General features: G+C 44.8%; 1 protein-coding gene across 4 annotated transcripts in view; it reads left to right on the top strand.

The window, feature by feature from the left end:
• The window catches only part of LOC134357017 (zinc finger protein 239-like), a 34,733-nt gene extending 23,057 nt beyond the window's left edge, over positions 1-11,676 (top strand). For 3 of the 4 annotated variants that reach the window (XM_063068328.1, XM_063068327.1, XM_063068329.1), the window contains exon 2: positions 10,034-11,676. In XM_063068328.1, the coding sequence (XP_062924398.1) occupies positions 10,441-11,310 (870 nt within the window). In that variant the 5' untranslated portion in view covers positions 10,034-10,440 and the 3' untranslated portion in view covers positions 11,311-11,676. Of the gene's footprint in view, positions 1-1,266; positions 1,918-10,033 lie in introns of those variants that run through there. The other variant, XR_010020483.1, reaches the window with a different exon arrangement.
• The last annotated feature ends 1,664 nt before the right edge of the window (positions 11,677-13,340 follow it).

The raw sequence follows: 13,340 nt of genomic DNA, 5'->3' as shown, positions 1-13,340 counted from the left end.
ATGTGCCCGCTAGGATATTGAACCCCTTTGGGTTCAGGTGTAACTCGTCCTTTTTTTACCAGTCGTACATTCCCCGGAAGAGGCCCCAGTGATCCAGGAATCTGAACCCCTGCCCCCTACACAGGTCTCTCAGCCACACATTAATACGCCTGATCATGCTATTCCTTCATCGCTAGCACGTGGCGCAGGCAGCAATCCTGAGATTACTACCCCAGAGGTCCACAGGGGTCTGTGTTGGCAACGTTTCTGTTCACGCTCTATGTCAATGCATCGGATGACAGTGTTGATGGCCCTGTGGCCAAATTTACGAATGAAGTCTAATATTGAAAGGACTGGATAGAGAGGTCGTGGAGGGCGATAGTATCTGGTTATCACAATGCCATAAATACAACTTAAATATACAAATGATAGGCTTGCTCCCCGGCTTGAGATTCTAAATTAGAGAATGGCACTTTATTCACATAATCCTCATAGCCCACAGTGACTCTACACTGATCCCAGCAATGGATCCCGCCACTGCAGCCCCACAGTGCACTATGTACTGATTGAAAAGCTACGAAATTGCATGTGAATTGCCTCTCCTCCCCGAACTCCACTCTCTCTGCGTCAACAGCAGACTGGGACATCTCACATCTCGCTGCCTCCGACAGGCCATTAAACTGTGAACAACTGTGGTCAGGGACTGATCTCTGGGGAAATCCAAACGCTGCCTCCTTCCAGTCTGAAAACGACCCACACATCCAGCCACACACTACCGGCAGTTTATCAATCTCCAACAAAAAAGCCTAATCACCTACTCCTGAGGTTCAATACCATTGCTGACTCTGAGTTTACCACCGTCAAATGCCAGAAGGGACATAATAATCAGAAAGTCTGTCGTCGCAGCCGTGTAAATAAAATGTGATCTTAGTAGGTGTGTGGCACATGTTCAGAATGCGAAGGAGACGGACAAACTGAGCCAAGTCACAGACTGATGAGGGGTAGGAATGATTCATTCTGATACAGAGAGGGAAGGAGAGAGTTTGATATTGTTCCTGATGTCGGAACTGTAGCCAGTTAGAAGGTGAAGTCTTGTTCCTCCAAATTGTTTTGAGCTATGACAGTGTTTTTATCAGAAGGCACCATGGAGACTAAAATTATCTGAGTTGAAATGTTGTCCTTCACCCACTGACATGCTTTGCAAACTTTTAGCAGTGTAGAAAAGTCGAGGAATTGTGTATGGGAGTCACAAACACAACAGCACATTAGTTCCACTGTACCTTTCAGTTCACCAGCGCTTGAATGCCACCGATGTTGAATGTGGAAGTGGAGATGCTGGGGAAGACGGCACCCCTCTCGCTACAAGGAAAGACCGAACATGTGTCCATTTATGGGATCTGATTGGATACGTTACCATGGCGTTGATGGTAGTGAGATGTCATCCACCGTCTCTCATTTTGGAAGGGATTCAGTTGGCCATCGCAGATACATCAACAGCTTCGCACTGGGAAGCGGCCGTTCACCTGCTCCATGTGTGCGAAGAGACTCATTCAGTTCATACAGCTTGTGATGTTCCAGTCAGTTCACAATAAATAGAAGCCACATTTCTGTCAGAGTGAGTAAAGAGTTTTACTCAATCATCCCAGCTGCTGCAACACCAGCAACTTCACATCAGGGAGGAAGTTCAAATCAGCTCTGTGTCAAATGTTTAACCATCACGGTGACTGAAGGCAGCTGCAGGTTCATGAGGGACCGTTACTGTCAGATTCTGCAGTTCTTGCGGCTGCTTATCCCACCCAGGACTGAACCCTGGTCACTGAGCATTGGAGGAGGCTGCTCTGCTGATGTTAGCCTTAACTAGACTGGGGTTTAATATTGTGGATCTGTGAAAGATAAATCAGTTCTGTATCAAATCCCGTGTCTCAGGTACTTACTATCTCTACCACACTCACAATGTGCACTGGAGAGGTCACTCGGCCCATCTGGTCCCTGCCCATGTTTCTGTTCCATATCAGTATATGAAAATCTGTCCCTGCCGTTCCCCTCTCACTCTCCCTGTGATGACAGGTTGCAACTAGTCACCACTCCGTGGGATAGGAGATTTCCCTTGAATTCCATAGAACCATAGAAATCTAGAGCACATTACAGGCCCTTCGGCCCACAATGATATGCCAACCATGTGACCTACTCTAGAAACTGCCTCGAATTTCCCTACCACATAGCCCTCTAATTTTCTAAGTTCCATGTACCTACCTAAGAGTCTCTTAAAAGACCATATAGTATACGCCTCTACCACCATCGATGGCAGTGCATTCCACATACCCACCACTCTCTATGTAAAAAAAATTACCTCTGATATCTCCCTTGAACTACTTCCAAGCACCATAAAGCTATGCCCCCTCGTGTTAGCCATCTCAGGCCCTTGGAAAAAGCCTCTGACTATTCACACGATCAATGCCTTTCATCATCTTATACAACTGTATGAATTTCCTGCGTGATTTTCTCCAGGCTGAATAACACAATGAGCTTACTGTGGTTTTGACATTCCCCAGGGCTCTGGACTAAGGTGGGTAAACTACTTCTTCCCTGCTCTTTTCAAAGTTTTGTGTCATTTTTACTAATTTCAAAGGACTGAAAGGACTGGGTTGCTGCAATGCACCTCTAAAGTCTGGCAACAGACCAGCGAGTGAATCTTCAATGGAGCAGAGTCAGACACCAAAGAGTTGCCAGCACCAATCGGGGCTTTGGGGCTCTGGAAAGAGATGGGGTCTAGAGTTTACGAGGAGGAGGAGGAATCAGACCAGCAGGATGTGGCTACAAATGAAAGATCAAAAACATTTGGAAACTGATTGATTGAAAAAAAAAGTGGTTAATTTCTGCAAAATACTGGATGAAATTAGCAGATCAGGCAGCAAATGTGAAGAGGAATAAATAGACAATGTTTAGGCCAAGCTCCTTCAGAAAGCCTAGACTGAATGCCTCTACTTAGTTGCTGCCTGAACTGCAGAGTTCCTCCAGCATTTTGTGTGTGTGCGTCTCTGTATTTCCAGCAACAGCAGAATCTCTTGTGTTTTATATCTGCATTTGTAAGAGGATTGTACTTTGGCATTAGATACACGGAATACCTGTTGATATTGAGTAAATTGTTTATGGGAGCCGCTTTCTGCATTAAAACGGCCACTGAGTTTTCCATACACGGAAGAAAAATCTGAGGTATGGACGGTAAACCGGTGCTTGCAAAAATAGTCATAGCCATAGTCATACTTTATTGATCCCGGGGGAAATTGGTACCATGGCACCATGATTACCCATAAACCGCTGCGTTAAAAATACCACCGTCACTGAAGCACCGATCGAACGCGCAGGCGTCAGGGTTGCTGATGTTCCCGAGGGCACTATCATGCCTTCGCGCGGTACTCAGAAGTCCTTCGCTAAAGTGCCTGCAGGTAAACTCGCTCTCGGCGAAGATTTAAAACACCGACTGAGGGGCAATTACTGTGAACCCCAGACACCTTGACCTGCAATCCCAGGGGAGTCCTGCTCTCTTCCCTCTCTTTCAGCCCCACGATCCGTACACGGGCCCCGGGGAGCTTCCGGCTGATGAGGGAATGGGAACCGATGGATCTCAGACAGAGCTGAGCTCCAGCTGTCTAAATGCAAGGATTAGGAACTCGGAACAGGACAGCAAAATCTTTCAATCAGCAGTTGAGAAAATCACCTTTGTTCTACCTCCAGTCACAAACAAGAGAAAATCTGCAGATGCTGGAAATCCAAGCAACACACACAAAATGCTGCAGGGACTCAGCATTAGTACTCTTTAACATAGATGCTGCCTGGCCTGCTGAGTTCCTCCAGCATTTTGTGTGTGTTGCTTGTTCTACCTCCTCTTGTTCTGGATTTTCTACCCGTGAGAGCATGTTGTGACCCATTGTCTCTAGGTATACAAGTAGTTTTCACATCACAAATGTGCCAGACTCCAGTGAGACAGATTACTGCCCTTCCCTTCATATTCATTGGCATTGTCATCAATGAGTTCACCACCGTCAGTCACTTGGGGGAGGGTCCAGGGGAAATATTTATGTCCAATACAGAAACTGTGTGTATTGTGGCGATGCAAAAGTTGCTGGAGAATTTGCAAGTAGGAAGAACTGGAGTGATATTTGGAAATCTGACTTTTTTAAGTGTCATTTAGCAAGCAAGTCACATATGGACGGTGTGCAAATGCTCTGGCGAGAAAATACGTCATTACCCGCTACAGGCCTGCTATATAGATTGTGTGAGAGTGCAGATGAACTTGATGAAACACAGAAGACATTAAAGTTCTTATTGACAGTGATTTGCTAGCTGTTAAAATGGCTACCTCTATATAAAATTCCCTGTGCACATGTTGTCACTGGGTAAACAAATGCACAGTCGAAGATTTATGTGCACACTGGTCATTGCAAATTAAAGAGGACTTTGGTGGGAAGGTGGGGAGACCTCCAGTTTCCCTGATGCCCTCACCTACAAGACGTGCATCCAGCTGCAGCTTGTAACCCTGCAATTTAAGAAGTTGGAAGTTGAAATAGATGAGTTCCGGATCATCCAGTAGTTGGAGGGGGTGATAGATATGACATAAAGAGAGGTGAGTTACACCCAAGCTGCAGGACACAGGAAACTGGGTGAGAGTCAGGAAGGGGAATGAGGTTAAATAGCCATTGCAGAGTACTCTTGTGGCCATCCCACACAACAGCAGGTGGACTTTACTACATGCATCCTTCATATACATGAGTGTTGGCACGTGGCCAGTGGTAAAGGCGTTGGTCTAGTGATCTGAAGGTCGCTAGTTCAAGCCTCAGCTGAGGCAGCGTGTTGTGTCCTTGAGCAAGGCACTTAACCACACGTTGCTCTGCGACGACACCTGTGCCAAGCTGTATCGGCCCTAGTGCCCTTCCCTTGGACAACATCGGTGGCGTGGAGAGGGGAGACTTGCAGCATGGGCAACTGCTGGTCTTCCATACAACCTTGCCCAGGCCTGCACCCTGGAAACCTTCCAAGGCACAAATCCATGGTCTCACGAGACTAACGGATGCCTATTATTATACATGAGGAGAAGAAATCTTTACATTACGTCTTAAACTAAAGGAAAGGTACGTCACATCAGGAGTAAATCCGGTTAATGGACGATTTCCCTCCATGCCCCTCTGACATAGGGCGGAACCATGTACGAGGCAAGTTACAGCAGTGGTTTGCCATTGCCATTGCTTTCTGCCGGGTGGAATTCCAAAGAGATCACCAGCTCGTAACCCAGCACGGATGGAATGCGTGCAGAGGAGCCAGCTGGATTTGAACTCGGGACCTCCCGCCCCGAAATCCAGCGCTGATGTCACTACGCCACCAGCCAGCTTATAGTAATTTATAATAGATAGTTTGTTCATAGAACAGTCAATATAACATAGAAATCAATTAATCAGTCTGATAGCCTGGTGGAAGATGATGTCCCGGAACCCGTTGGTCCTTTTGCAGTGGTCCCGTTTCCCGGATGGTAGCAGCAGGAACAGTTTGTGGTTGGGGTGACTCAGATCCCCAATGATCCTTTAGGCCCTTTTTACACATCTGTCACTGTAAATGTCCTGAATAGTGGAAAGTTCACATCTGCAGATGCGCTGGGCTGTCCGCACCACTCTCTAGTTTCCTGCGATTAAGGGAAGTACAGGTCCCATACCAGGCAGTGATGCAGCCGGTCAGGATGCTCTCAATTGTGTCCCTGTAGAAAGTCCTTAAGATTTCGGGCCCCATCCCCAACTTCTTCAACCATCTGAGGTGAAAGAGGTGCTGCTGTGCTCTTTTCACAACACAGCAGGTATGTACAGACCATGTGAGGTTCTTGGTGATGGTTATGCCGAGGAACTTAAAGCTGTTCACCCTCTCAACCCCAGATCCATTGATGTCAATAGGGGTTAGCCTGTCTCCATTCCTCCTGTTGACCGCAATCAGCTCCTTTGTTTTTGTAACAATCAGGGAGAATTTGTTTTCTTGACACCAGTCAGATGTTGTTCAGACCTCAGATAGAGTCAGCAATCAATGGTTAAGCATGGTGCGATGAATGTCCTGAGTTGTGTATATCATAATGCAGAATCATCGTAGGATAGCCAGATGAGCTCAGGACAGGGAACTATGATATTGTAGCCATTATTGGGACCTGGTTGCAACCAACAGACGGAGGGATTTAGAGGAACAAATTTGTCGAGAGATTACAGACCATGCCAAGAAACAAAGGTTGATTCAGTAAGTGATTTTCACTTTCCATATATTGAGCCGGTGGGTGGCGTAGTGGACTTCGGGGCGAGTGGTCCCAAGTTCGAATCCAGCCAGCTCCCTTGCACACTCTCCATCCATGCTGGGTTAAAGAGCTGTTGATCTCTTAAAAATAAAAACTCATCTGGCAGAAGGTGTGGAGGGAAATCATCAACTGGAAATTCCATCATTTGTAATCCATCATCCATATTGACTGAGTCCCATACTGTAAAAGGACTAGATGGGGTAGAGTTTGTCAAATGTGCCCTTAATCAGTACGTAGAATTGCTGACGTAGAAGTGTGCAGTAAGCTGTTAGGAAATGATCCAGGGCTGGTGACAGAAATTAGTGATCATAATGCCATGAGATTCAAAGTAAATATGGAAAAAGAGAGGTCTGGACCATGGGTTGAGATTCTAAATTGGAGAAAGGTTTTTTGATGGTACCTGAAAAGATCTGACAAGTGTGGTTTGGGACAGGCTGTTTTCTGGCAAAGGCGTACTTGGTAAGTGGGAGGCCTTCAGAAGTGAAATTTTGAGGGTGTCTAGTTCTTATGTGCCTTCCAAAATAAAAGTTGAAAGGTAACTGGTGCCGGGTACCTTGGTTTTCAAGAGATATTGAGGCCCCGGATATTTTGTTCCTCTAAATGCCTTAGACTGTTGGGTGCTACCAAGACTCATTAATGACTACAATATCATAATTCCACGCCCTGAGCTCACCTGACTTTTTTTGGTTTCTCTTCCGTTGGTTTCTCAAAGCTTCCCAATAGTTTTTGGTCATTTGTTTGCCCACTCTTTGGCTTTTATGTTGGCTTTGGCTTCTCATTTCAGCCACAGTTGTGTCCTCCTGCCTTTCCAATGCTTCCACTTCTTTGGAATGTATCTATCACTCAGCTCCCAAATTGCTCCCAGAACTCCAGCCATTGCTGCTCTGTTGTCATTCCTCTCTTTTTGCTTCCAAACAAGTTTGGCCCACTTCTCTGTCATAGAAACATGGAGAAGTTCAGTACAGAAACAAGCTATTTGGCCCATCTAGTTAATGCCGAAAAAACACTTAAGCTGTCTAATGCAACTACCTGCACCGGGACCATCTCCCTCCATACACCTACCATCCAGGCTCCCATCCAAACTTCTTTGAAATGGTGAAACCGAGCTCATATTCACCACCTGTGCTGGCATCTTATTCCACACTCTCACGAGCATTTCAGTAACCATATAACAATTACAGCACAGAAACAGTCCATCTTGGCCCTTCTAGTCTGTGCCGAATGCTTACTCACACCTAGTCCCGGCGACCTGCACTCAGCCCATAACCCTCCATTCCTTTCCTGTCCATATAGCTATCCAATTTTACTTTAAATAACAATATCGAGCCTGCCTCTACACTTCTGCTGGAAGCTCGTTCCACATAGCTACCACTCTCTGAGTAAAGAAGTTCCCCCTTGTGTTACCCCTAAACTTTTGCTCCCTAACTCTCAACTCATGTCCTCTTGTTTGAATCTCTACTCTCAATGGAAAAAGCCTATCCATGTCAACACTATCTATCCCCCTCATAATTTTAAATACCTCCATCAAGTCCCCCCTTAACCTTCTATGCTCCAAAGAATAAACACCCAACTTGTTCAACCTTTCTCTGTAACTTAGGTGCTGAAACCCAGGTGACATTGTAGTAAATCTTCTCTGTACTCTCTCTATTTTGTTGACATCTTTCCTATAATTCGGTGACCAAAACTGTACACAATACTCCAAATTTGGCCTCACCAATGCCTTGTACAATTTCAACATTACATCCCAACTCCTATACTCAATGCACTGATTTATAAAGGCCAGCATACTAAAAGCTTTCTTCACCACCCTATCCACATGAGATTCCACTTTCAGGGAACTATGCACCATTATTCCTAGATCCCTCTGTTCTACAGCATTCTTCAATGCCCTACCATTTACCATGTATGTCCTATTTTAATTAGTCCTACCAAATTGTAGCACCTCACATTTATCGGCATTAAACTCCATCTGCCATCTTTCAGCCCACTCTTCTAACTGGCCTAAATCTCTCTGCAAGCTTTGAAAACCTAATTCATTATCCACAACGCCACCTATCTTAGTATCATCTGCACACTTACTCATCCAATTTACCACCCCATCATCCAGATCATTAATGTATATGACAAACAACATTGGACCCAGTACAGATCCCTGAGACACACCACTAGTCATCAGCCTCCAACCTAACAAACAGTTATCCACCACTACTCTCTGGTGTCTCCCATCCAGCCACTGCTGAATCCATTTTACTACTTCAATATTAATGCCTAATGATTGAACCTTCCTAACTAACCTTCTATATGGAACCTTGTCAAAAGCCTTACTGAAGTCCATATAGACAACATCCACTGCTTTACCCTCGTCAACTTTCCTAGTAACCTCTTCAAAAAATTCAATAAGATTTGTCAAACATGACCTTCCACGCACAAATCCATGTTGACTGTTCCTAATCAGACCCTGTCTATCCAGATAATTATATACACCATCTCTAAGAAAACTTTCCATTAATTTACCCACCACTGACATCAAACTTACAGACCGATAATTGCTAAGTTTACTCTTAGAACCCTTTTTAAACAATGGAATAACATGAGCAATATGCCAATCCTCTGGCACCATCCCCTTTTAATGACATTTGAAATATTTCTGTCAGAGCCCCTGCTATTTCTACACTAACTTCCCTCAAGGTCTAGGGAATATCCTGTCAGGACCCAGAGACTTATCCATATTTATATTCCTTAAAAGTGCCAATACTTATTCATCATAGTTTCCATAACTTTCCTACCTGTTTCAATTACCTTACACAATTCAATATCCTTCTCCTTAGTGAATACCGAAGAAAAGAAATTGTTCAAAATGTCCCTCATCTCTTTTGGTTCCACACATAGCTGTCCACTCTGATTCTCTAAGGGACCAATTTTATCCCTCACCATCCCTTTACTATTAATATAACTGTAGAAACCCTTTGGATTTATTTTCACCTTACTTGCCAAAGCAATCTGAAAATAAATCCAAGGTGTTTCTACAGAGCTTTTCAAAATGTTCCCGTTAAATTTTCACCTTCACCACTTACCCATGACCTCTGGTTGTCATCCCACCCAACCTCAGTGGAAAAAGGTGCTTACATTTACCCTATTTGTACCCTCCTAATTTTGTATACTTCTAACAAATCCTCAAAGCAATGTATAATTTCCTTGTTTATGCTTAGAGCCTTTTTGAAGTGTGTAAGATGATGAGGGGCATTGATCATGTGTATAGCCAGAGGTTATTTCCTAGTGCTGAAATGGTTAACAGAAGGGGGCATAGTTTTAAGGTGCTTGGAAATATATACCGAGGGGATATCAGGGGTAAGTTTTTTACACTGAGAGTGGTGCATACGTGGAATGCACTGCTGGCTATTTGTGTGAGAGTGTTTCAGTTACTGGGGCCAGGAACCCATGCAGCTCAGTGGGAACAGGGAATAATACCAATGCAGAGAGTCAGACTGAGCCAGGTCACAGATTGGAGATGGCAGAAATGCCCCATTCTTATAAAGACAGGAAGAGCATCAGAGAATTTGATGGTCATCCCAGATACCAGCACTGTGCCCAGTTGGAAGATGATTTCTCTCTCCAACTTGGGTTGAACTTCACTGTAACAGTGTGCTGCCAGATCACACCTTGACAACTCAAGAGATCTCATCTGAAATGTTGTCCTACACCCATTGATGACTTTTGTAAATCTTTTTACAGGTTAAAAATGACAAGAAATTTGTATGCGGGGATCTTGAACACAACACACCAGTTTTGCTGTCTCTGTCCAGATATTTAAGAAGTGGAGCAAGGGATTCACTCGATCATCCTTCCTGCTCAGACTGTGGGGAGGGATTCACTCGCTCATCTGACCGACAGGCACGCCTGTCATTTTACACAGTGGGGAACCCATTGGTCTGCTCAGACAGTGGGAATGAATTCAGTCAGTCATTTCAACTGAAGGTACATCAGCAAGTTCACACTGGGCAAGGTCATTCACTTGTTCTGTGTGTGAGAAGGGATTCAGTCTGTCTTCCCACCTGTGGACACACCAGTCAGTTCACGTTGGCCAGAGGCTGGTCATCTGCCGAATTTATGGGGAAGGATTCACTCAGTCATCTGACCTAATGGCTCACCAGCGAGTTCAAACCGGGGAACGGCCGTTCACCTGCTCGGACTGCGGGAAGGGATTCACTTGCTCATCGAAACTGAAGGTACATCAGCGAGTTCACACTGGAGAGAGGCCATTCACATGCTCAGACTGCGGGAAGGGATTCACTCAGTCATGCAACCTACTGGCACACAGGTCAGTTCACACTGGAGAGAGGCCATTCACCTGCTCAGACTGTGGGAAGGGATTCACTTGCTCATCTAAACTGAAGTTACATCAGCGAGTTCATACCGGGGAGAGGCCGTTCTGCTGCTCAGACTGTGGGAAGGGATTCACTCGGTCATCCACCCTAATGGCACATCAGCGAGTTCACACTGGAGAGAGGCCGTTCACCTGCTCAGAGTGTGGGAAGGGATTCACTTGCTCATTCCAACGGAAGGTACATCAGCGAGTTCATACTGGGGAGAGGCCATTCACCTGCTCAGACTGTGGGAAAGGATTCACCCAGTCATCTCAACTACTCACACACCAGTCAGTTCACACTGGGGAGAGGCCATTCACTTGCTCAGACTGTGGGAAGGGATTCACTCAGGCATCTCACCTACTGAGACACCAGTCAGTTCACACTGGGGAGAGGCCATTCACCTGCTTATACTGTGGGAAGGGATTCACTCAGTCATCTGAACTACTGTCACACCAGTCAGTTCACACTGGGGAGTGGCCATTCACCTGCTCAGAGTGCGGGAAGGGATTCACTCGGTCATTTCATCTCCTGATACACCAGCGAGTTCACACCAGGGAGAGGCCATTCACCTGCTCAGTGTGTGGGAAAGGATTCATGTGGTCATCTCATCTACAGAGACACCAGCGAGTTCACACTGGGTAGAGGCAGATCACCTGCTCAGACATTGGGAAGAGATTCTCTCAGTCATCTCCACCAAATGTGCATCATTAAGTTTACACTGGGGAGAGGTTGTTCATGTGCTGTGAATGTGGGAAGCGATTCACTCAGTAATCTAACCTTGTGACACACTACTGGGTTCACACTGGGAAAAGGTTTCAATAAGCTGCAAGCTGGATATTTGTCCATCACTGTTGCTGAATGCAATTTTGAGAGTGACTGTCGGTGCTGAACTCTGCAATTATTGCTGCTGCTCACCACACCCAGTTCTGCACCCTAGTCCCTGGGCATGGGGGGAGTTTCTTCTACTGTATATTCACCTTTAATGGAACTGGTGTTTAATATTCTGGATCTGAGACAATAAATCAGTTTTATTTTAAATTCTTTCTCTGGTGCTTAGTGAATTTATAACACAACTAGTGTACAGTAGAGAGTCATCTCAGGCTGGCTGGACCCTGCCAGTGATTCAGATCCACGACAGTCCTGTTAAATCCTCCCCTGTTGTTCACCTCTTGCTCTCCCTGTGGTGACGGGTTCCAAACAGTCACCACTCTGCGGGTGAAGAGGTTTCCCTTCAATGCTCTGCAGACTGAAGAAGTCGAGCTGACTGCAGTTCTGTCTGAGATGTTCTTGGCCCCTCAAATCTCTGGGCTGAAGAAGAATGACATTGGTAGTTAACCTCCTTATTCAGGGCTCATTTTCACATTATGGGTCTTTTTCCCTGCTTCTCTAAAGACTGAACGCAGAATGGGAAACCATCAGTTGGATGTTCAACAGAGCAGTATCAGAAACCAGAGGCAGGTCTGCACAGGGCAGAGTTTGGGACTCTGGACGATGGTCAGGGTAAGAACGAATGATGAGGAGAAGGGAATCAGCAGTGGGGTGTGGCAACGGATGTCAGAGTAACAACATTTGGAAGCTGATTGACAGAGGAAACAATTGGGTTGTCTGACTGATGACACAAACAATGCCTGTAGTGAGGTGCTCCATTGGTCAAGGAACATATGTATGTTGGAAATGGTTTTATCTGTTGAGGGAGTTGTTCCTGCTTGTTTATCCTGTAATATTATATCTGGATGGTTATTATGGATTGTCCTATCTGTAATAATCTATTGATTATCTATAATTTGTAAGATTTTGACTCTAAAACTGGATCAGGCTTGAATTTATGGTGCCTTTATGAAGTTACAGTGATCATTCATGAGTTTAAAGCAAGATGTTGATGAATGATATTTGCCACTTGATTGTATCTTTGTAAGTAATCAGATTGAGTTAAACTGCTGCAGGATCCCAGAATGTATTGGACTGTGTCTGGTTTTTCTCACCATTTTCTGCATTTATCACCTTGTTTGTTAATCTTTTATGTATTTTTGATCATTTTTATGTTAACCACCCTGTTCGGTATTTCCACAAGGAATCTCCCTTTCTGCGAAGACATCTCCAACTTTGAGTCGGGTGTTCGATGCTTCCTTGACAAATGTCTAGTCTGCTCAGATCATTGGGATGTCTCCCATGGAGGGTCATACTCATTCCACTGGTTAATATTTTCTTCAAGTGATGATTCACTTTTCTGAGTTGGCCCCTGGTGTGTACTTCATATTACAATTGCACATGCTCACAAGAGCTGCTGAATCCTTCTTACTTTTGAAGAAAATATATATTTAGGAGTTTCATCTGACTGTTGTGTCAGTTTTCATCCTTCTGTCCTAGGTAGTGTTGATCTAAGTGTGTTTCAGTGTAAATACTGTTTTCTAAATTTGTCATTTCAGTTGTTTTTATTCTTTGTAAGTTTTCCAGATCAGAATGGGACCAAGGTATTTTTCCTAAAGAAGACATCAATATGGGTATAGTGAAAGTGTTTATTCCCGTTGTTGTATTTTTTACACTATTGAGCTCTGCTGGGCAGATTTTCTCAAGGCTTGCAGTAAATTTTGTCAAAAGTTTTCACTATTTTTTACTGTTCTCTAATTTCTTGCTTGTTGATATCCAGATATCTGGGTATCAAGTGTCCTGAT

Source organism: Mobula hypostoma, chromosome 15 (genome assembly GCF_963921235.1).
Source record: "Mobula hypostoma chromosome 15, sMobHyp1.1, whole genome shotgun sequence".
NCBI lineage: Eukaryota > Metazoa > Chordata > Chondrichthyes > Myliobatiformes > Myliobatidae > Mobula > Mobula hypostoma.
The sequence above is the reverse complement of the archived record's forward strand: the minus strand, read 5'-3'. Positions and strand labels throughout refer to the sequence as shown.